General features: G+C 44.9%; 1 protein-coding gene across 1 annotated transcript in view; it reads right to left on the bottom strand.

Annotated features, from left to right (window-relative positions):
• Nucleotides 1-937: 937 nt before the first annotated feature.
• The window catches only part of LOC308314316 (filamin-C-like), a 46,564-nt gene continuing 23,338 nt past the window's right edge, over nucleotides 938-24,163 (bottom strand). Inside the window, exons 18-48 of the mRNA XM_080761883.1 lie at nucleotides 23,797-23,969; nucleotides 23,511-23,628; nucleotides 22,848-23,110; nucleotides 21,847-22,125; nucleotides 21,284-21,409; nucleotides 20,845-21,037; nucleotides 20,169-20,342; nucleotides 17,973-18,135; nucleotides 17,135-17,463; nucleotides 16,316-16,439; nucleotides 15,937-16,093; nucleotides 15,300-15,489; nucleotides 14,725-14,748; nucleotides 14,384-14,625; nucleotides 13,620-13,719; nucleotides 13,354-13,494; nucleotides 12,616-12,744; nucleotides 12,013-12,186; nucleotides 11,170-11,337; nucleotides 10,492-10,695; nucleotides 9,286-9,438; nucleotides 8,572-8,694; nucleotides 7,903-8,160; nucleotides 7,013-7,282; nucleotides 6,516-6,653; nucleotides 5,992-6,107; nucleotides 5,113-5,245; nucleotides 4,328-4,504; nucleotides 3,820-4,038; nucleotides 3,038-3,271; nucleotides 938-2,137 (exon numbers count right to left, since the gene is read on the bottom strand). Coding sequence (XP_080618009.1) covers nucleotides 1,950-2,137; nucleotides 3,038-3,271; nucleotides 3,820-4,038; nucleotides 4,328-4,504; nucleotides 5,113-5,245; nucleotides 5,992-6,107; nucleotides 6,516-6,653; nucleotides 7,013-7,282; nucleotides 7,903-8,160; nucleotides 8,572-8,694; nucleotides 9,286-9,438; nucleotides 10,492-10,695; nucleotides 11,170-11,337; nucleotides 12,013-12,186; nucleotides 12,616-12,744; nucleotides 13,354-13,494; nucleotides 13,620-13,719; nucleotides 14,384-14,625; nucleotides 14,725-14,748; nucleotides 15,300-15,489; nucleotides 15,937-16,093; nucleotides 16,316-16,439; nucleotides 17,135-17,463; nucleotides 17,973-18,135; nucleotides 20,169-20,342; nucleotides 20,845-21,037; nucleotides 21,284-21,409; nucleotides 21,847-22,125; nucleotides 22,848-23,110; nucleotides 23,511-23,628; nucleotides 23,797-23,969 — 5,480 coding nt within the window. The 3' untranslated portion in view covers nucleotides 938-1,949. The remainder of the gene's footprint in view (nucleotides 2,138-3,037; nucleotides 3,272-3,819; nucleotides 4,039-4,327; nucleotides 4,505-5,112; nucleotides 5,246-5,991; nucleotides 6,108-6,515; nucleotides 6,654-7,012; nucleotides 7,283-7,902; nucleotides 8,161-8,571; nucleotides 8,695-9,285; nucleotides 9,439-10,491; nucleotides 10,696-11,169; nucleotides 11,338-12,012; nucleotides 12,187-12,615; nucleotides 12,745-13,353; nucleotides 13,495-13,619; nucleotides 13,720-14,383; nucleotides 14,626-14,724; nucleotides 14,749-15,299; nucleotides 15,490-15,936; nucleotides 16,094-16,315; nucleotides 16,440-17,134; nucleotides 17,464-17,972; nucleotides 18,136-20,168; nucleotides 20,343-20,844; nucleotides 21,038-21,283; nucleotides 21,410-21,846; nucleotides 22,126-22,847; nucleotides 23,111-23,510; nucleotides 23,629-23,796; nucleotides 23,970-24,163) is intronic.

The following is a 24,163-nucleotide window of genomic DNA, read 5'->3' on the forward strand; positions in this document are numbered from 1 at the left end:
GGCTATAACCCATCGTTTTTGTCATTTCGTCATTTTTTTCAAATCCTCAAAAATGATGAAAAACGGCGCGCTATAGTATGCCGTACGATATGGGCTATATTTTCGGAATTTGCAATTTCCGCAATTTCCGCAATTTCCAAAATTAAAAAAACATGGGCTATAACCCATCGTTTTTGTCATTTCGTCAACAATACCAACAATACAGCATGGAATTGTGGACATTATATCCAACATCAACAAAATATTCAGTTTATATAAAGATGCGGAGTAGAGTCAGAGTAGAGTCGCTGCTTCTTCGCCTGGAAATGAGCCAGCTTAGGTTCAGGTTCGGGCATCTGGTTAGGATGCCTCTCAGGCGTCTCCCTAGGGAGGTGCACGTCCCACGTCCCACTGGGAGGAGACCCCGGGGCAGACCAAGGCGCAGTTGGAGGAAATACATCAGTGGAAATACAAATCACTGGCCTTGGAACGTCTCGGGATCCCCCAGGAGGAAGTCACTAATGTTGCTCTGGAGAGGTAGGTCTGGAGCACTCTGGTGGAGCTGTTGCTTGGATGGATGGATGGATGCCACTGCTGCATCCACTTGTTGGAGTCTGTGTCCTATCATCACTCATGCAACAGGATTCATTACACCCACAACAGAACAGAACAGAGACCCCTGTGGTTTACTTCAATCCAGAGGCTCCCTCTCTAGTTAATCTTCACCAGGAACAATGGAGGGATTTGTCTTGTGTTATTTGCTGCAGTAGGCCTACAGTACAGTACGGCCACGGAGAGCCACGGGGGAGCTAGTGGGACTCTGCTGCCATCTTGTGATTAGATTTGGTACAAGTATAGGCAAAATTGACACGTCAACCATGACACGACAGTCAGTCCTAAAGATCCGGATTTGCCTGCAGTCTGAACAATGAGAAATAATAAACTCCAACATAGCCTGTAGAGTTAGCAATTTCATCTTTATTAGGTCTGCAGACTAACCAAAAAATAGGTTAATATAACAAAAGTCATCTTTTTTCCTCATTCTTCAAGCATACAAAAACATATAGGCCTAATATCACACTTTAATGCTGTTTAATACTTAAAGCATCTTTTTGAACATTCACACATTAAGCCGTTCATTTGCTACACAAACTGGAAGGGCAAAGGGGGGGGGGTCAATCAATTGGACCAATCATAACACTCAACTCAAAGTGACTCAGAAGACATTCGGGCCACGCCCCATCATCACCTGACAGTGACACCCAATCACCTCGCTCTCTCAATGTACATGTAGGATAAAATGTCTATGGTGTCTAAAATGTCTTTTTTTTTACAAGTTAATACAAAAGTTTGGCACGTTTAAAATTCAAACTGGGGGAGGGCAGGAGGAACAAGTCTTTGCGTGGTTTTAGTGCACAACGAGTAGACCATTGAAGAGTGTGGACGAGGAAGGTTGGTGTTGCATCTACGCAGGCGGTGGGGGTGGTTCCGGGGTGGAGGAGAGGGGGGATAGAAGGACTGGTTCTCAAACAATGGGGATTGACTTTTTTTTCCCACATTTTGTTTTTAATTATTATTATTTCAAAACATAAAAAAAAATACATTCCCGAAAAAGCTACTTTTTTCACGAATTAAAAACAAATTCTGATGTTGTTTTCGCCCGGAATTTCATGAAGAAATCAAAGAAAAATGTGAGAAATTCCATACATTATAAAATAAATGTTTTTAAAAAGTTGTGAAAATAGCCGAGCTTGTCGATCTGTTGTTTTCACAAGTGTGTGTCCCGGGGCCCTTGCCCTTGCGAACCGGATAAGCGGTTGAAGGTGGATGGATGGATGGATGGATGGATGGGTCCCGGGGGTGAGACATCACATTTCTCTTTTGGGTCACGGGGCTAAAACATTTTTGGGAACCAACTGGGATAGAAGGGTGTAGGTGTGTGCCGTCGTGCGTGGTGACTCCTCCTCCGCTCAGGTCACCACCACTTTGTAGGGGCTCCCGGGCACGTTGTCATCGCCCCACTTGACGATGACCGTGTAGCTGCCGGTGTCCTTGACCGTGTAGGTGACGTTGTACAGCTTGTTGCCCATGTGTTTGACGTACACCTCCTCGCAGGGAGACCGCGGCCCGTGCACGCCCACCATCAGCATGTTGGTACCTGCAGAACAACACACTGCAGGTGAGTGTGTGTGTGTGTGTGTGTGTGTGTGTGTGTGTGTGTGTGTGTGTGTGTGTGTGTGTGTGTGTGTGTGTGTGTGTGTGTGTGTGTGTGTGTGTGTGTGTGTGTGTGTGTGTGTGTGTGTGTGTGTGTGTGTGTGTGTGTGTGGCGTGTGTTTCTTTATGTACATAGAGCGTCACAGATCCTGCCCCCTTTCATGACGACGAGAGGCCCGGAAGAGAATTCCCCAGAATAAAAAGAAAAGGAAATGTTGTACCCTGCACTTTTTTTCTTCGTTCTAATTATTTGATTGGCTCAAAACATTGTGTTTATTGTCATGATTTGTCACAATAAGAGTTGGCTTTGGCTTGTCCAAGGCTTAAAAGGTTTTGAAATGTCTATGGGGAAAATTAATGGGGAATTCTCTTCCAGGCCTGTCGTCGGATGTGGGACTGCGATGCTCTATAGCAGTGGTTCACAAACATTTTCATGTCAAGGACCCCCAGATTTGACACTAATTAGCCCCGCGGACCCCCATTTGAAGAGATATGCCAGGGACCTCCATAAGAGAATATGTTAACCACTCTAGCAGTGATTCTCAGCCCGTTTAATTTCAAGGACCCTCAGTTTGAAATGCATTAGTCTACGCCAGACCCACCATTTAATGGCATTTCTATCTCTGAGACCCCCATTTATATTGTAAAAGCAATGTTAATTTAACTCCAAGTGTGTACAAATGGAACCAAACGGATCCTAACGGGTCCATTTGGTTCCAAACTATCATTTAGTTGTGGACCTCCTGGGGGTCCCTGGACCCCCCTTTGAGAACCACTGCTCTATAGTTATGTGTATACTGTATGTGTTTTCATTGTCCAACCACCAACTCCCCCAGTAACTCACCTGCTTTGCTGCAGTCCACAGTGAAGTTGTTCTTCTGGCCCACCAGAGCCGTGGACAGGCCCTGGCCCCGACACACCACCTTGCTGGCGTCCGACGAGAGCTTCACGGCCGTGGAGGAGGACGAGGAGGAGGAGGAGGAGCTGAAGGCTCCACCCACCTTGGACGTCTTCGTGACCGTTTCTACGAGAACGGAGGACGTCTCGTGGAGGCTGTGGCCCCCTGATAGACGAACGCCTGTAGGAGGGGAGAAGAGAAGAGAAGAGGGGAGGGGAGGGGAAGAGGGGAGGGGAGGGGAAGGGGAAGAGAAGAGAAGAGAAGAGAAGAGAAGAGAAGAGAAGAGAAGAGAAGAGAAGAGAAGAGAAGAGAAGAGAAGAGAAGAGAAGAGAAGAGAAGAGAAGAGAAGAGAAGAGAAGAGAAGAGAAGAGAAGAGAAGAGAAGAGAAGAGAACTTAAGTGAAACATAGAACCACTTATTTCCTCTCCTCTCTAAGGAAAAGCACCACAACATGTACTAACACATCTGTTGAATGTTCTACACCATGTCCAGTTGTCCACAGTAAAGTATTCCACATTCTCAAATCCCTTTGCAGCCTTAAAGATGGAGTGCTGTGATTGTGATGTGATTGATCCTAAAACAAAAGCATTCCATTGATGTCATACTGATGAAAGGTCTCCCTGACATTCTGATTTGTCCGTCTGTTTGTTTTGCAGTCACACATGCTTTCCATCAGAGACATGTCCATTAGAATGAGAGTCACAGCCAAAGCGAATCGTATAACACACCTGTGACTTTGGCTTTGAAGGGGCTGCCCACGATGTGCTGCGGGCCGCCGTATTTGATGGCAATGAGATAGCTGCCTGGCGCCATGGGGGTGTAGGTGACCTTGTAGCCCTCGGAACACTCCTGGCAGTTCATCTTGACCTTGGACGGCCCGTCGATGTTCACCGACAGAGCTCCCGAACCTGCATTGCAGGTCTTGACGATAAACTCGGAGGGCACACCTGCAGAGATTGAGAAAGAGAGAGAGAGATGAGAGAGAGAGAGAGAGAGAGAGAGAGAGAGAGAGAGAGAGAGATAGAGAGTTGAGAGAGAAAGAGGTTTATACAACATTTGTACAGATGATGTCAGGACAAAATTGCTATCAGCAGATGGTATATAATTGTAGGATTGGGGAATTGTAGGATTACAATAATTAATAATTGTGTGTGTGTGTGTGTGTGTGTGTGTGTGTGTGTGTGTGTGTGTGTGTGTGTGTGTGTGTGTGTGTGTGTGTGTGTGTCCATAGTGTACCTGTGGTTCCTCCCTGCAGTCCAGGGCCATGTGCAGTCACCATGCCGGGGTCTCCCACCTGCCCTGGCTCTCCCACGCGCACCTTGAAGGGACTGCCTGGGATGTGGCAGCCGTTGAACTTCACGTCTATGGAGTGCACGCCGTTCTCCCGTGGAATGAAGCGGATCGCATTCTTGTCTAAAAAGGGGATGAAAAGTTGTACAGATTATTATCACTGCCGGATCATAGAAGAGAAGCAGTAAAAAAAAAAAAGACTTGATGTTGTGTATGAATTAATGGTGAATTCTTGGGACAACACATTTTGTCTGTCTGTCTGTCGAGCCCGATCTCACCCAAACACAGTGAAATAGCACGGATTGGCAATTCCATATACACCTAGAAAACCCCCAAATCCATACATATTGCAGTTTTGAACGCAACGGAGGCGTGGCTTTCACTAGTATTGTACTTAACGTAAATACGGAACTTAGCAACGTTTGTCATGGCAACTCGCTCGCTTTGGCTCGCTCGGTGGAGTCGTGTCTCCCGTGGCTCAAGTTCGGTAGAGACGGCGCCCCTCCGTTGCGGTCTATGGAGGAGGATTTCAGTGTCATATGTATGGGTTTTGGGGTTTTCTAGGCGTGTATGCGAAATGCCAATCCGTGCTATTTCACCGTGTTTGTCTGGGTTGTCTGTCTGTATGTCGATCTCTTGTTGACAAATATCACTCTGATCATGAGACACATGCTGAGGTCTAAAAGTATTCTGTTGATGATCTGGTGACAGGCTAGGTGAGGTGTGCGTACCACTGTCCAGCTCGGTGACATAGCATTCCTCGGCCGCGCCAGAGGGCGTGTGGACCTTGGCATCGACTACGCCTCGTGCCCCGTTGCGCTGCACCATGAAGGACGCTTCCTGGTTCACTTTCAGGTCCTTCTCCTAAAAAAAACATACAAAAAAGTGAGTCAGAGTCACTTTTATTGCCTAAAAATGTGTGTACAGAATGTGACTACAACTAAAACTAAAGTAAAACTATTCAAAAGACTATGACTAAAACTAAAAATCTAAATTTGCTGTCAGAAACAACACTGTACTGTTGATAGTTACCTGTGTGGTCCATATTAATGATGGCACAGTTAATCCTAGTCACTCGATGCTGGCTAGGATAACACTGGCTGATAATTATAATACACTGGGCCAATGTTGGCATGTGCTTTCATGTCAAGGGCAAAGCAGTACTTTCCTATAAACAACCTGTCACATTATGCTGCATGCAATGTACTTTCCAACACGCATTAAGGGAGGGATATTTTGAGCGTTGTTTATGATTATTTCAGGGTTATTATTAAGTTGAGCTGTTGATTTTATTTCCTAAGGAGGGAACGAGGATGTTTGTGTGTGTGTGTGTGTGTGTGTGTGTGTGTGTGTGTGTGTGTGTGTGTGTGTGTGTGTGTGTGTGTGTGTGTGTGCGTGTGTGTGTGTGTGTGTGTGTGTGTGTGTGTGTGTGTGTGTGTGCGTGTGTGTGTGTGTGTGCGACTGTGTGCGTGCGTGCGACTGTGTGTGCGACTGTGTGTGCGTGCGGGTAAGTGCACGTGTGTTTGTCGTTGCTTGTGTGTATGTTTACTGTGCATGCATTCATCTCTCTGCGTGCGTGCGTGCGTGCGTGCATGCACATGTGATCTCACCTGGAGGCTTGTGACACTCAACCTGCTGGCCTCGTCTGACAGCGTTGCTATAGGAACGATGAACGGACTGTCTGGGATGTGCTCATTGTTGAACTTGACTGACACTTCATAGTCACCTGGAGAAATGCACGTGCACGCACACACACACACACACACACACACACACACACACACACACACACACACACACACACATGCTAGAGTTGTATTACCAAAACATTGAAACTCAATCTTTAAACTAAAGTATACCCAGAGTTATAGAGCCTGTAAGGGTCCATAACTATACGTTCCTAACTGGTTCAAACTATACGTAATTTAGCCATGGGGACCCACTGCATGGAACCCCCTCAAGGACCCCTGGGCATCCCCCCATGTTGAGAACCAGTGTGTAAGTGCTGTTGCGAATAGTACTATTGGTTTGAAGAGGTGGCCTTCCCCTCTTCAGCTTTTCTGAGAAAAATAATTATAACTTAATAACTTATAAATCAAGTCTGTTTGACATGACGTTGTCAAGTTGATCTCACCTGGCTCCTTCACGACATAGGAGACCCCACAGGAGCCGTCCTTCCTGTCCTCGAAGGAGATCTCAGCCTTGCTGGGACCCTCCACAGCGATGGACAGACCACCAGCACCAGCCTCTCTGGTCCAGATACTGAACTCAGCTGCAGAGGCAAAGAGAGGCACAGGATGACAGGATTACTGACGTTTTCATGAAAAACGTATCAGTGGTGCGCACACTTTTTCATGTCAAGGACCCCCATAATTATCTGTATTTGGCCACATACCCCCTCTGAAAATATGTTGTTCCAGGCGCCCCCCAGAAGCAAATATTTGAGTTAAAAACGTTTGCTGTGAAATAATATATATTCAAAGATTTGCGCCATATTTTCACGATTTTTCAAAAACATCAGCTATTTTTCAACAGCTAAAGCATAAAAAAGAATGGTTTTAAAAGTGGTTAAAAGCCATAAGGCAACACAGGACTTTTTGAACCAACCAATAAATAAAGACACAAACTTACTGGCAACCCCCGCCACTCCTCTCTCCAGGCCCGAGCCGCCGGCACGGACCTTGTGCGCCCCGCCCTCGCCCATGGGCCCCACGGTGAACTGGAAGGGGCTCCCGGGGACGTGCTGGCCCCTGTACTTGACGTTGACCGTGTGGGGGCCCATCTCCTGGGGGATGAAGCGCACGCTGTACGTGCTGTTCCCTCCGTCCATGAGGTCGGCGTCCACCGTCTTGCCGCCAGGGCTGGTCACCTGAGCCGTCATGGCCTGAGAGCCGCTCTCCACTGCATGAGCAGAAACCACAATTTACAATTTAGGCATTTTAGCTAGACGCTCAATTCATAATTAACTACTCATGAACTAAAAACTGGTTCTGAACTGAACCGGTTCCCAACCGGTGGAAAAGTGGTCACATTGAAAGCAGCATGAAGACTGTGGTTGACAGGAAATTTTGATTTTAGTTTTTTGTCATGGTCTTTTGAATAGTTTTGATTTAGTTTTTGTCACATTTTTGTCACCTAGAATGTTTCAGTGTTACTCTCCTTTACTAAATATCATAAGATTTTGGTCGACTGACTACAGTTGATTAAGTCGACTAAAATGTATTTTGGCGAGCCTTGATGCCGTTGTCGTAATGGCTGATTTTACACTTGCTGAAAATAGCCGATCTACGAAGCTTGTACTGTAGATCTTCTATTTTCAGCATGCAACCATGTGTAAAATGACTTGTGTCTTTTACTTATACTTGTCCACTAGTCATTTAGTTTCCATTTGGTTTTCGTCAGTGGAAAAAGGGATAGTCAACGAACATTTTTCGTCACAGTTTCAGTCGACTAAATCAACAGTGCGTGGTACCACAGATGGTACCACAGATGCCCATCATTTATGTATGATGGATTCTCACCCTCAGGTCTGGCGGTGAGGCCGGCGAAGCTGCTGAGGCTCTCTCGGCCCAGGAAGTCTCCGAAGATGTCTCTGAATGGGCTCGCTCCTCCTCCTGGTCCGCCCATCTGGGAGCTCTCCTCCACTCGCACCTCCCTCTTGGTCTCTCCGCCGCGCACCTTGCTGATTTCCGTGCGCTCCGTGCGGGTGTAGGTGTGACTGCTGCGCGTGAACGTCCGGGTCAGTCTCTCCTGGGCGGACACCATCTGGAACCAGTTTCCTACGCAGACAACGTCATCACCCATTAGACACCATTTTGTAATCGGTAAATGCTTTATATTACACTTGCAGAATACAATATTGGTTGCTGTCGGGAGGAAACCACCTAACTCCATTTTAGTTTTTTTGCTTTTTTTGTTTTTACATAAATCTGTGCTATTGAACGTCTGTGTGTTGGTTAAAAAGAAAATAACCAATAAAAATTGGAGTTACATAGGTGGTTTCTTCCAGACAGCAGAGATATACAGTAATAGTATACATAAATGTATTTAATCAGTAAAAACATTGAGTCCTAAGTCTCTTTGACAAGAATAAGTGTGTTGATACTTGTGCTAACTAGCTGCCAAACTGATCAACCCCATTGTGTGAGAGCAAAATGGTGCGAACATGGTCAATTAATGATGGCACTGACCTGGGATCTTGAGATTGAGGCCACAGGCACTCCCTACGGAGGCAATGGAAGACGCCTGTCTCTTCCTCGTAATGCTCTCTTTCATTCTTCCTTCTCCCGTCATCTTCACGGTGAAAGGGCTTCCTGTGTGAGCGGAAAGGAAACCGTATCAAACCAATCAGTCGCATGATTGCACACATGAGTCTCAGGAGCACGGTCCAAATGCTCATCATGAAATGCTTTCATCGATGCTTTTCAAAAGCTTTTTTTCATGCTTTCATAGTCATAGATGATTATAATTCAATGCTGTTCATAAGCGAATACGTGATTTAACCTATGATGCTTTTAACCTTTCAATGGGCTGTATATGCACACATAATAAGTTATAACACAGAATAATTACTGATTATACCAATCCATTTAGTGTGCAGTGGTTCTCAAACTTCTTAATTCCAAGTACCCCCATAACTCTGTTATAACTAACTCTGGCCTCCGTACAACGGGGCCATTTAGAACCCAGTCAAGGACACTTTGAGACCCACTGGTGTGTTTCCAGTGAGCTAACATGTATTAAATATCAGCACCCTGACTCTGTTTGACCAGAATGGAACAGCTAGAGCCTTCATTAGCATCATCAGTAACATCGGAAGTATGGAACAAGGGAAGGGGCCCAAGTTCTTTCCAAAATGGCGTGTGCATAGAGCCCATTAAGTAACTGTTAATTTGTTGTCTTACCTGGGATGTGCTTTTCAGCAAATTTGATGTTGACAGTGTAGTTGCCGGGCTCTGTGGGGCAGTAGGTGACCCTACATGTACCGTCCTCCATGTCTTCACAGTTGATATCCACTTTGCTCGGCCCCTCGACTGACAGCGCTAAACCTCCATAACCTTCAGGGAGTGAGAGGGATAATCGAGAGACAGTGAGAGGTGAATTGCTCGCTCTGTATTAAGACAAGAAAGTAGAACTCTCTTGACTCCACTGTGCTGTCACAGCTGCCGGTAAGATTACCGGTAGACACAGAGCTGAAGGAAGAGGATTTTCTGTAGCAGCAAAAAAAACACAACAACAATGCCTTAAAAAATGTTCAGCGTTGAAAAGTGCAGCGTTGAGCGCAGTGTTAAAAAAAGAAATCATAATAGACACATAGAGATGCTTGCTTAGACACAAAGATATGACAAAAAAGTCAAACAAATACTGCACAGATATGTGCTGTCTCTCCTGCTAGCAGTTCCCAATGTTATCAGATGATTTAATCAGCCCCTGCAATGCAGCTGGTACGGACATCTCCACATACTGACGTTGTTGTCAGCCATTGTCCGAGGTTTAGCCTTAGTCTTTTGAACACACCATTTAGCTTTAGGCCTGTTTAGGCAATTTAAACTATTTAGTCTTAGTCTAGTGTTAGTCAACTAAAAATAAAACTGAAAATGTATTTTTTAGGGATGTCCCTATACACTTTTTTCATTCCCAATCCGATCCCGATACTACAATTACTGTGTTAGCCAATACCGATACCAAAGAATAATATTTATAATAGAAAATTACTTATTTTTCTCTTATTTTAGACTCCTCACTCAAATATGCACTTGCAGTTTGGGCAACTCCAAAGCAAACTCCACATGCCCCAACATCTTATTTACCTGCCATAGTGTCAACCCCTTACCCCTGTGTGATCGGTGGTTAGACTGGCATATTCGCAGATACCGATATTACCAGATATGTCCAAAAAGGGCAAATACCGATACTTTTCCCCATACGTCATATCAGCCTTAACCGGCGACATAAGTCCCCTAACCTCATATCAGTCTTAACCGGCGACGTAAGTCCCCTAACCTCATATGAGTCTTAACCGGCCACGTAAGTCAGTTTCACAATGTTTAGGATTATTGGTTGAGAACATTGGAAACTGGTGGTGCATGCTGCAATGCTGAATTCTGTACCTGCATTCCGCGTATCCACAAAGAACTCGGCCATCTCGAAGGTGTGTGCCTCCACCAGGCCCTTCCCGAAGGCCTTGACCCTGCTGGCCTCGCCGATCTCCGACTGGCCCACCATGATCTTGAAGGGGCTGTTGGCCACGTGCACACCGCTCTTCCTCACACTCACCTCATGCTCGCCCACCTCCTTGGGAGTAAAGGAGATACCTATAGGGGGAGGATCAGTTGAAGGAGTTTTGAGGATTTGCTAAGCATTTTTGCACTATTGTTATGCATTCTTTCCTTTGCACAGAAATCTGTACTACTTTTGTATATTTTGAACCAGTTTAGTTTTAGTTTTCTTCTGAATGACATTGAGAAGGTCATTGAGACATTGAGGAAATTAAATTACATTTCATTTATGAAAAGGGGCATGCAAATAAAGTTTGAATTGATTTGATACATAGACCAAACAACGCTTTACAGTTCTGTCTGACTGTTATTGTTCTCTTCCTACAAGCTATGACACTGCACATGTTAGACACAAGAGTATAATTGTCATTGTTCAATTTAACTCTGACAGTGTACACATGTAACCAAATGGACCCGTAAGGGGTACAATTGAACGCTCTTTGAGTTACAAATGGATAAATGAACACGGAGGATGTTACTGTGGGGCAGACCAGTGTGCACGTAGCTCACCGATGTGTCTGTTAGGAAGCCTCTTGAGCAGGCAGGGCTCCTCGTTGCCAGACGGGGCTCTGATGCTGGCCGTCAGAGAGCTCAGGTCCGTCTCTGCGATCTTCAGGGACACGTCGGCCGACGAGCCCACGTTCAGTTGAGACGTCCTGCAGGTGATGGAGTCGTCACCTGACCACACAAAGAAGAGGGACACTTATTAGGGATGGAGCTTGATAAACGATACCTGGGGGGAAAATCCGATAACAAGCTTATTGAGGAGTACCCGTTATAAAGTTAAGCTTTGGGCTTATCAAGCCTGTTGCCGAGCATAGCGGCCCATGACGTCATGTTTAAACAATCAAGACAAGAAGCGGTCAAGAAATAAATGTAATCATCCATGTTGGTCTAAAAGTGTAAACTAAATTACACTTGTGACGGTCCACATATTAACCGGTTAACAGTTTCTTTATTTATTGGTAATAAGGTCAATTGCCTTCTGTCTGTACAGTATTTGAAGGCCCTAGTAAAAAATACTGTTTCTGTTCAGAATTTATTGTCTCCCGTCTTTCCACAAAATAATAGAAAATGCTCGATAAAAATCGATAAGGTACTCGTTATCAATAAAATGTACGAGCTCCATCCCTACTTATTAGTCCTGCAGGTGATGGAGTCATCGCCTGATCCGTATAATATCGGAATTTCACAATTGTGAATTGCCATTTGTAATGTCATATGAAATGTGTATTATGAGCCATTATGTGACATTTCCAGCGCTATTTACAATACATCACTATTCACAACCCTAACTACAGTATAAAGCATAGAGTATAGCGTGAGAGAATGTCATGGTGAATGTTATCTTACCTGTGATTTTGGCAGTGAAAGGGCTGCCAGCAATGTGCTTGTTGTCAAACTTGACAATAACGCTGTAGTCTCCGGGCGCGGAGGGCAGGTAGGACACAGTGCAGGTTCCATCTTTATTGTCCTTACATGTGATCTCTGCCTTGGAAGGACCCTCCACGGCTAGGGACAAACCCCCTGGGAGAGGAACACAGTGTATTATGAATACAGTCTATGTAAACAACATATTCACAACAATACCAGTAAGATGCACTGAGGGCGATAAGCGACCTCTTCCTAAAAGGCAAGGTCGCGTGTACACATCCGCCTGGGTGACGGCAGACTGCTGGGCGAGCGCTGGGACTTTGGCATGGGGGGTCAGATCAACATATGGAATGAATTCTTCACTGGCCATATATGGAGCCTGTCTTGTACAGGGTTTGATGAGGTCAGATCAACATATGGAATGTCAGAACAGGTCAGCTCCATATATGGAGATCTAAGGGTTTGAGGTCAGATGTAGAGTTGCTGCCCGGCTACATACATATATGCAGATCTAGGTGATGATCCAGTCATTGTTTATGTGCGTATCGAATCGAGGTCAAATGCTCAAATAAGACGGCGTACCTTCGCCAGCATTCTTGGTGACCACGATGAAGGAGGCAGCCTTGTTGACCATGCCGTAACTCAGACCTGAACCATACGCCGTCACCACTCCACTGTTCATGGCATCCACGTAGAACTGGAGAGGACTTCCTGCAACCAGGATTGGAGAAGACAGTGACAAGAACTTGTGTTAAAAAAAATGTAAAAGCTTTTCAGCATTTTCGATCATCAAAGCAAGATTTTTCTTTTTTCCCCAGATCATGTGGATTTGGTTTGGTGTGTGGTCTGACCCGACCTACTTCTACTCCACTACATCTCAGAGGCAAATATTGTACTTTTACTCCACTACATGTATTTGAAAACTTTACTTACTAGTATAGTATATAATAGTATATATCTGTATATTCTGATTATTATTACAAAACATAGAGTAACCACTTTTTGAAAATAACCGATCCACAAGCTCACAAAGTGTCGCAGAGTTGTGAGCTTGCACATTGTGCTGACAATACTTTGTACGTTTACTCAAGTACCAAGATTGGAGAAGAGAGTGACTTAGAACGTGTGTTAAATGTGTTAAATATATATATATATATATATATATATATATATATATATATATATATATATATATATATATATATTCATTTTAATTCAGATGATGTGGTTTTGGTTTGGTGTGTGTGTGTGTGTGTGTGTGTGTGTGTGTGTGTGTGTGTGTGTGTGTGTGTGTGTGTGTGTGTGTGTGTGTGGTCGAACCTGGAATGTGGTTGCCTTCGTATTTGATGTCCATCTCATGCAGGCCTCTCTCGGTGGGCTGGTACTTGACCGTAATGGTGCCGTCTTTGTTGTCGGTGATGTGAGGACGCATGGTCTTTCCTGAAGGCATACGCACCTCGCCTACACATGGTAACAACAACAGCACAAACAGAGGTCACAGCCTTGACATAGAGTGAATGTATGTGTCTATACACATGCTTGTATGTATGTCATACTGTATGTGTGCGTGTGTGCACGCAGCCCACCTGTGATCTCTCCCTGCTGTGGAGTGAAGGGAACCACCAGGTTCAGAGGACGGAACATGGGGTCCACGCTGTCGCGAGGGACCACCGGCTCATTGGACGCCTGCAGGGGAACCAACAGCCAATCGTATTATCACAACTAAAACAATGAAACCACACACCACATAGATCCTTGCCGCCTGCTTTCTAACCCTACCGCAAAAGCAAATGGAGGCAGCCCTACTACTAGTAGTAGCGATTTTCACCTTCTAATACAAACTGGGCACCAATTTTGCTAGCCAACTTGCTAGCTTAATGGTCTAATCATTAAACTATGGATCCACACCTCCTGGGTTTAAATCCTGCTGCCGCCACTACTTTTTCCAACAACCGCCGACTAGTTGGTTTTTTTGGCTGATAAAGTATAGTTTAAGACCGCAACGGAGGGGCGCCCGGGACCCTTCTCTAGCGAACTTGAGCCACGGGAGACAACATCATACGACAAAAGACATTTTAGTCGACTAAATCAATTGTAGATGATATGATATTTAGTCGACACTAAAACATTTCAGGTGACTAAAATGTGACTAAAACAAAGTAACTAAATTAAAACTATTCAAAAGACTATGACTAAAACTAAAATCTAAATTTGCTGTCAAAATCAACACAGGTCAAAGGCACGCCTCCGTTTGCTTTTGCGGTATAGGATCAGATAGAAAGGAGGCCATCCTTGCCAAATCATTCACCAACTCTCTGAGACCGTCTCTGCACCACCACTCTGCACTCACCACCACGTGGAAGGGGCTCTTGGGGATGTCCTGGCCTCCGAAGCGTATGGTGATGACGTACTTGCCCGGCGAGGGCGCCGTGTAGTAGATGTCGTAGGTACCGTCGCGGTTCTCCACCACATCCATGTCCAGCTCGCGGCCCTCGGGCGTCTGCACCTTGCACGTCACCTTGCCTGTTCCGGCCGCCTTGGCGTCCACCGTGATCACCGTGTCCTCGGACGTCTGGAGCCTCTGGAGGCTCGCTGTTGGGGAGGGGGGGAGGAGAGAACTGGTGAGATGGGTTTGAGGAAATGGGTGAGGTGTAGGGTGGAGAAAAGGAATAAAACGTTGAGTATACTCACACACTACGTGTCCTCCGATAGACACTGGAAAGGAAGACATGACATGATGGAGATTAATATAGATTCACAAACCGTACAGCTTAAAGGACTACCTATATAATGCTGTCATGTAGTCTACTTTGTTGTCATTCATTACTATGATTATTTACATTGTATATGAAGTACACTGTATGTAGACTATTATTCAGAGCAAAACTACATATCTCTGCTGTCGGGAAGAAACCACCTAACCTACCGGTATGTTCATTTTTCAGGAAATGAAAAATATGAATTTATCAGGAAATTAAATATAAACCTTATATTATTGAAAACAAAGCAATACTGCCTCTTCAAAGTTGGTGTTGTGACTTCAAATATTGTCAATTACTTCCATGAGAGGGGGAGAGGTGGTGCATGGAGTTAGTTGCTTTAGCAGACATAAAAAAGGGAGTTAGGTCGTTTCCTCCCGACAGCAACGATATGAAGTAGACTCAACTGTAGACTATTCTTTAAAAAGAAAAAAAGGAAAAAGAAATAGACATACATTTTTATATCCTGTATTGATCATCACCATCCATAAAGTGTCTTTGTTATACCTGTAAGAAGGCACTTGCTGGCGTCCCCGGTGGGCAGGGACTGGATGCGATACGGAGAATAAGGTATCTCGTCGCCTCCGTACTTTATGGTGATGGTGTAGGGACCGGTGGAGTCAGGCACGTAGGACACCGTGTACGTCCCGTCCCTGTTGTCCTGGATGGTGGCCTTCTTGGGCTTGCCCTCCGGGTCCTGCGTGAGAGGACAAGAATAATGGTGTAATTTCAAGCAGTGGTTCCCAAACTATTTATAGCTCCGTGACCCAAAAGAGACATTATTAGAGGTTTGGGCCCGGGGCGGGGACCCAAACCACTTCACTACTTTTCACTATACTTCTGTTTCATAATTTATGGAGTTGCTTTGATCTTTCTTTGATTTCTTCATGAAATTACTGACAAAAAAATCATAGAATTTAGTTCTTAATTCATGATTATTATTATGTTTTTTGAAAATGTTTTGAAATAATAATAATTAAAAACTAAATGTAGGAAAAAAAACAAAGGGACCCAATAAAAACGTGTCCCACAGATGGGTCCAGACCGACCCAGTGTCTGGGAACCAGTGGTGTAAAGGACCAAATAGCAAAACTGAAAAATGTCACAAAAGCTAGTAGGTTTGAAAAAGAGGTTGAACTTATACCAGAATCTGCACAGTGAGCAGGCCCTCGCCAGCGTCGCGGGCATCGATGGTGAACTCAACAGGCAGGCTGGCCGACACGCCATTGGTGTCCAGTCCAGGGCCGCTGGCGCGCACTTTGCTGGCATCATGCCCTGGCTGGGACAAGACCTTGAATGGACTGTGAACACAGAGGGAAAGTAAAATTATATGTATTTGGCCACCAATATTTAAAACTAGTTTGTTCCAGCGACCCCCAGAAGCTAAGATTTGAGTTAAAAAATATTAACTTTAAAACTATGTACGTATATCAAAGATTTCAAAAATAAATCACAATATTTCAATACCTAAAGTTAAAAAATAATGGTTAAAGTGGTTAATGAGTGACTGTATTCGTGGGTACCTGTGTGGGACCTGTTGCTCGGCGTATTTGATATCCACAGTGTAAGGACCGTCCTGAGCAGGGGTGTAGTGGACCGTGTGGGTCCTGTCTCCGTTGTTCTTCACACCAATCGGCTCTGCTGTGCCTGGAAATAATACAGTATGGCATTGATGAAGACCAAATAATACAGTATGTGATTGATGAAGACGCAGGGGTGAGCTGTCTGTGGGGCCTACTGGGGCGGCGCAGTAGCTGTCAGAAGCAGTCTAGGGTTTAACAGTTGCTGCTGATGGATTCATGAAATAATAAGTACATACCGGTAGATGAAAATTTGATATACAGTATATTGTGGGTTAATAAATAGGCCAACATATTAATAAGGTTATTTCAATCAGTGATATCTGATTATTTGCAGAGTTATATCTGCCGATATCGATTCTGACCGATTCTGATATTATACAGAGGAACACAATGGAAACAAGCCTAGGCCCTATAGGGGCTTGGCCCAAAGCCTGTTAATAAAGCATTCAATCAATCAATAAATATACTCTTCCAATTGTTTTCACTACGGAATGTCTACTAAATGAGATGAGTACACGAATTTTACGTAGAATTTAGCCATTGATGGTCACATTATTATTGCATCATCATTCATCAATATCGGTGAAACGAATCTGGAAGAAATCCACAGCACATCCCTGTGAAGAAGACAAATGGAGTGGAGATTCCAGTCTCCTTTTGCACCAGTCTGTTATTGATACAGATATCTGCGAGGGTGGATGCACAGCAGAGAAGACAGGATAAACATTGTTTGTGTGCATTCAAACTGATCCCACTAACCCGAGGGGCCATAGAGCTTGACGTCCAGCGGGGCTTGTCCCGCCTGCTTGCAGTCCACGGAGAAGGTCTGGGGGACATGCGCCCTCACACCGGTGCCCAGCCCGGGGCCGGAGCACTTGACCTTGCTGGGGTCCACGGGGTCCCTGACAGGCACGCGGAATGGGCTGCCCGGGATGGGGTGACCCCCGTAGTTGATGTTGATGTCGTACTCTCCGGGAGTGAAGGGAATGTACTCCACGCTGCAGCTCCCGTCCTTGTTGTCCTTGCAGGACATCTTGGACTCGGAGGCTCCCTCGATGGTCAGACCCAAGCCCCCTGTACCAGCACCCCTATAGCGGAGGAAAAAAACAGATTAGCTTCAATATGTAGCATATGCATTTCCTATTTTCAATATGTATCTGTGCCTCTTGTGAGAGCGGTTTCGGATGTTATATCCTTATTTAAGCGTCATCAACTAAAACTAACCTAAAACTAACCCTAACTAACCTCAGTCTTAACCAGCCATGTAACTCCCTTAACCTCATATCAGTCTTAACGGGAAATGTAAGTCAATTTCACCATGTTTTCTCTTCGGCGGCAGTCATTTCACATCCGCATTTCCTAGTCACCCACTCGTGTTACGCAGTATGTGGTAAATGAACATACTGGTGGTGAAAGCTGGTGGCACCAACAGGGTGTATTTGTGCCGGTTCCACTTAGCCAGGCATAATATATTCTTATTGCATTCATAAGACATGAGACTCATGTGCAAAGCATTGTCTTTTTTTCAACAGACACTGCTGGGATTGGGAATAACATTTTAATGAGCGTCCTCATTGTGTGTGTCATTCATTGTTACCTGGTCTCCACGGTGAAGCAGTTGGCCTGGTTGGTGGTTCCTCCCTCCAGGCCCGGACCGTAGGCCCGCACCCGCGTTGGGTCACAGCCCTCCACCACCGACACCCTGAACGGGCTCTTTGGCACGGACGCCTCATCGAACAGCACCTCGATCAGATGGATACCTGCACACACACACAAATGTTTTGGTGTTAGTCTAGTTTTAGTCTACGAAATTGCGTAAGACTTTAGTCGACTCAATCTACAGTTGATTTAGTCGACTAAAATGTATTTTGGCAGATCAGATCAGTCTTAATGGCAGATTTTTAACAACCTGAAAATAGGTGATCTACTGTACAAGCGCACAACGCGTCGCGCTGTGATTTTCAGCATGCAACCAAACATTTTAGTTCTACATGATCTCTTTTCCACCACTCTCCCTGAACATTTAAACATTAACGAAATTGTCCATAGATTTTTCTAGTCTTAGTTTAAGTCATCATAGCATGGTTTTTATTTCGTTTTCATCAGTGAAAAACGTTACGTCGACAAACATTTTTCGTCATGGTTTTAGGCGACGAAATCAACACTACTCAAAAAGCGAGCACATTTTGTATTATAGCTGTCGGTTTGAATAATGCTGTGCTGTGGCCATGACTCCCTTTTTGGGGGGGAAGGAAGGAACATCTGCTTATAATTCATAAAATATGTCTGTCTGTCTCCTGCTCAGAGGCTCAGGCTGGCATATAACGAGTACAAGATGCTACATTATGTTTTCGACGTGATTATCTGTCCTGCGGCCATTTTCTGACAGCTAGTTCTTATAATGATATAGGAAGACAGGCAGCTGGTTCCCACTGCCAGCCATGCCAACGTTAAGATTAGAACGTGTCGGGCTGGTAGAGTATAGAGAGCTGCACCCTGTGATCTTTTCACTTAGAGGTGTCTATTAATAAACGATCACATCTCCCCGCCATGTAGCAGCCCCCTCTCTGTCATATTGCTGTTTTGCTGGCAGCCCTGCATGGCAGCATACATACCTGCCTGGCTAAGAGCCTCTGTTCCACAACACACTCTATTTATAAAATACAGCCTCTATGTGTTTCTCTCTGTCTGTCCCTCTCTCTGTTTCTCTCCACATGCTCTTTGCCCTTCACATCATTGTTCAAATGTATCATTTTGTATTTATACCCTCCTTTCATATAGTGCCTGATATACAACAGATATAAACTTGTTCGTCTGCGATGTGTCAGTCGATCTAAAAAGCCGTCTTTATCTAATAAGGTTCATGAATATGTCTCTGCTGTCGGGAAGAAACCACTTAAGTCCAAAATGTTTATTTTTTCAGCAAAAGAAAAATAAACATTATTCAGTAAATGAAGAAAACCGTATGTTTTGAAAAAAAAGCAATACTGCCTCATCAAGATTGGTGTTGTAACTGTATATATTCTCAATTACTTCCACGAGAGGTGGAGAGGTGGTGGAGTTATCTGTTTTAGCAGACAGTTTGAGGGTCCAATGGAGTTACAAGTTACAACACACAGACGTAAATGCTGTTCAATAGCACTGATATATGGTTTCCTCCTGACAGCAACAATATCCTATTTTTGAGGGGCGCTAGCCCCTCCTATATTCAGCTATTAGTGTAGATTTTGGTCTTACACAAACATTAAATTCCCATTGACAACAAATGGGGAATTTACATCAATGTGGATGAGCAAATCGTCATGTTGTGAAGTGAGTGCCCCTCACTTCACACGGATGTGATTTTTTAAATACAGATCTCCTAGTATATTGATATATCACACCACTAAATATACAGTCACACTCGCTGGATTCTGCTATACAATTTCTGATGCACAAATATCTTTTTAGATCATGAATTTAGATCACTGGTGCAGCGCCCATGAAGCCATTATTGCTTGTGGTTTACATGCTTTCCTGTGAAAACCAATCGATTTCACACTCAACACTACTCTCTCTCTCTCTCTCTCTCTTGGGACCTCAGCAATACACCCACGCATTAAATTGATCAGATGAACGTTGCCCAGGATATGAAAATGAAAAATAATGGTAATGGTAATGTGAGTACTTTGCCCACCATTTATTTAAATCTTTGGATGTGCTACCTTTTTGGAGTTTTTCTTTTTTGTTCTAGCACTCCACTGAAAACCATTTCTTTCTCTCATTCAATGAAATGAAGAAGGTGTGTTCCTACCATCTTCGAAGGCGGTGTACTCCACTCGGTAGGTGCCGTCTCCCTTGTCGGTGACATAGGTGTCCGTGTTGGCGCCTGACGGGTTAATGATGTGCACCTTGACGTGACTGCCACCGCTCACGTTGACCGCACGGGCATCCACGATGAAATGGGTCGTGACCTCTCGGAGGACCCCTGCACATTGAACCACGTAAACAATTGGAAAGCTTAATATATGAATGATTCATGACATGATTATAAAGAATACAACTAATGTCCCGATCACGTTTTTTAGCTCCCAATCCGATTCCGATCATTAGATTTTGAGTATCTGCCGAATACAGATTTTTCCTGATCCAATATTTATAGAACACTTATGCCATATCAATAGTACAATATCCCAAATCACCCCCCTTCCAACTCGGTTCCACAGACAAATATTGTGAAAATAGCCGATCTACAAGCTTGTAGATCAGCTATTTTCACAATGGTTGCCTCTTTCTTATATTGTTAACAACTTTGACCAGTTTTCATAGCATAGTTTGTTCATTACTTTTGATGCAGTAATGCTCTTAAAAGCCTTAAAAGTCCTTAAATGGTCACTTCACTGTCATCTGGGGACCCCCAAAACACCTGGGGGTCCCGACCCACAAGTTGAGAACCCCTGTCTAGGCACAGTTAATATTGTTGATGTCACCTCTGGGCTCCACTCCTGGGCCGTAGACCTGCACGCCCCTGGTGTCCACGGCCGGCTCCACCTGCACCACCTTGGGGCACTGGGGGATGACATGGCCGCCGTACTTGATGGTGATGATGTGCGTTCCGTGGAACGGCGGGATGTAGGTGACCGAGAAGGTACCCTCCGCCGTCTTCTGGATGTGCACCTCCGCCTTGCAATTTACAATTTATAATTTAGGCATTTAGCAGACGCTCTTAATCCAGAGCGATTTACAGTAAGCAAGAACAACACATGGTAAACATCCATCTAACAGTGGAATATCTAATGAAACTATGCGCATACACTATAGAGTGCTATGTCTACATATAATGCTATCTAAATGTCATAAATTGAGCCTTTGCGTACGCCTGTAAGGTCGTCAGACTACGCCGGTGGAGGTAGATTTGGGAGTGCTCACCTTGGCGCCGGTCTCGGACACGATCTCGATGGTCAGCTCGGCGTCGCCTGCGCTGGTGCAGTCCACGGTGAAGGTGGCCGGCTCGCCCGCCTTGGCCTTCTCCAGGCCGGGCCCGCTGACCGCCACCTTCAAGGAAATTACAATTAAATAAAACAAACAAAAAAAACTAATACTAAAATGTACATTTTCGTTAACTGAACTAAATAAAAACTAGAAAAGGAAAGGAAAAACGATAATTAACTGAAACTGTATTTTGTGTTAACTAAAACAAACTAAAATTATAGATAAAATGCCCTTAGTTTTAGTTGTTTAATCTGTAACTGAATATTCTTTTATAAAATGCTATCTTTTCTTGAGTTTATATTACACAATACTTACTCTGGCCCTTTTTCAATCCTGCACCTGACTTATTTGTCAGGTGCAGGATTGAAAAGGGCCGGAAAATAAATAAAACTAACACTGAAACTAATCGTTGTCACAGAACTAAAACTAACTGAATTAGAAAAAAATCAAGTCAAAACTATAAAGAAATATCCCCAAACTATTATAATAACCTTGCTCACCTTGGCGGGGTCGACGGCCGGGCGCACTGTGGCCTTGAAGGGCGAGCCGGGGATGTGCTGCTCGGCGAACAGGATGTTGATGGCGTACTCGCCGGGCTCCGTGGGCAGGTAAGCCACGGCGCACGTGCCATCGCCGTGGTCCAGGCACTCCATCTTGGCCTCGCACGGCCCCTCCACCGTCAGGCCCAGGCCGCCCGCGCCCGCTCCCTTGGTGTCGATGGCGAACGGAGCCGGTTTGCCCACGATGCCACCCTTCAGGCCTGGCCCGTACGCTCGCACCTGTAAATAAATAACAAATAACAAACGGCAATACGTTCTTTAACAGGAAAACTCATAGTACTCAAAGCTCTGTGGCTGGTAAAAAAATACAAATAAAATCAATCAAATAAAGTATATTGAAGAGGCCATCAAGACCCACATTTTTTTTCACGGAATGGTGTTTGTAACAATTATTACCTGCCCTGTTTTCTTGTCGTGACCCACATACCATATAAGGGAGGCTGTCATCGTCATTGATTTTGTCACCCGATGAAGGCCAACCGTGGCCGAAACGTTGTTTGATACTAATGCCAGTGTTTTTAAAATAAATTAAACACCGTGTGGAGCAGAGCTGTGTGCGCACTTTTACTTTGTATCTACTTACTGTCCAGCACCACCAGCGAGGGACTGGATGTGCGCAAGTTTTTAAACCTGCAACCTTGGGCCTGGGCCAGCCTAACGGTCCAGGTACCTAGGCTGGTAATCCAGCTTGACAGCGTGTCATGGGTTCGAGTCCCGATCCCCGACGACCTTTGCTGCGTGTCACCAATTCACCCCCCTATCTCTCTCCATGTCAACCTACTCTCTATCAAATAAAGGCAAGAAATCCCCCAAAAAGATCTTAACACTTTCCCCTGCGGATCACGACATTCCTGACTTTTTCCCCGTTGCCTTTCCCTGCTTTAATCCCGCAGTCTAAGTGTTAAAATAATAAAACTTGCAACCTTGAAGAGAGAGCGTACCTTTGAGGGGTCGGCGGGCATCACTCCCTCCACGCTGAAGGGGCTCCCCATGACGGGGTTTCCATCATAGCTGACGTCCACCTTGTACTGGCCCTCTTCGGGGGGGATATACTTCACACCGTGGACACATCTGTCTTTGTCCGATTCCAGCTTGCACGGGATGGGACGACCAGAGGGTGAGGTCATCTTCACTGCCACGTTGCCCTGCCCGCCGGCGCCCAGCGAGTTGACGGTGAACTCCTGATCCTTTCCAACCTCCACTTCTGCACGACACAAAGTCAGATACTATGACAGTCACTCTTTTTGATACAGAGACAGTCATGGCGGCAAGACTAACTGTTCAGGAGAGGAGGAAAACTGACTTTTATTAATAAAAAATATCCAAAATGAGTTAATAGCACATACTAGAGCATGTCTGAAATAAATGTCTGAGCTGAAATCGACTGAAATAAATGCTTAAACATGTAGCCTGGTGTAATGTTAGAGTCCACATATTGTAGGTGAACCTTTCAAGCCTGTTTTCTCTGTGTGTGTGTGTGTGTGTGTGTGTGTGTGTGTGTGTGTGTGTGTGTGTGTGTGTGTGTGTGTGTGTGTGTGTGTGTGTGTGTGTGTGTGTGTGTGTGTGTGTGTGTGTGTGTGTGTGTGTGTGTGTGTGTGACTTACTGGTGTCCAATCCGTCTACTTGAACCTTGCCCAGGTCCAGTGCAGGGGCCACAGTGATGTGGAAGGGACTCTTAGGAACGGCATCTCCTCCATATGTCACTGAGATGGTCATATTACCCTGCAAGGAAAGAAAAATATATTTATAAAAAAAAATACAATACAATGTTATTAAAACTTCCTTTTGTACACATGTGTGTTGTTGTACAATCCCCACTTGATTCCAGATTGAGAGAGAGAGAGAGAGAGAGAGAGAGAGAGAGAGAGAGAGAGAGAGAGAGACATTCACCTGTTGCAGAGCGGTGTATTTGACCGTGTACGAGTAGTCGTGATTGTCGATGATCTCAAAGTCACGCACAGCCTCTCCCCCTGGGCTGGGTGCTGTGAAATGCACTTCTGGCTTGGCCTTGCCTGCTCCCTTGGTGTAGATGGTGAAATGTGTCGGGGCGCCCACCTCCACTCCTGGAACACACATAAAGCTTCATGTCAGGGCTATACCCGTCCGCCCCAACTTAACCCAAAAATGTTATGACGTACTGTAGGTGCCAAGTAGTAGTCATTTAATCAGCATGATGCCCAATTATTTCCATTTCCTTGGCAATTTAAAAGAATAAACATTTTGACTATCGTCTACTAATCGCGAGCAAACAATAGTT

This window comes from Protomyctophum bolini (genome assembly GCF_963924005.1).
Source record: "Protomyctophum bolini genome assembly, chromosome: 4".
In the NCBI taxonomy this organism is placed as follows: domain Eukaryota; kingdom Metazoa; phylum Chordata; class Actinopteri; order Myctophiformes; family Myctophidae; genus Protomyctophum; species Protomyctophum bolini.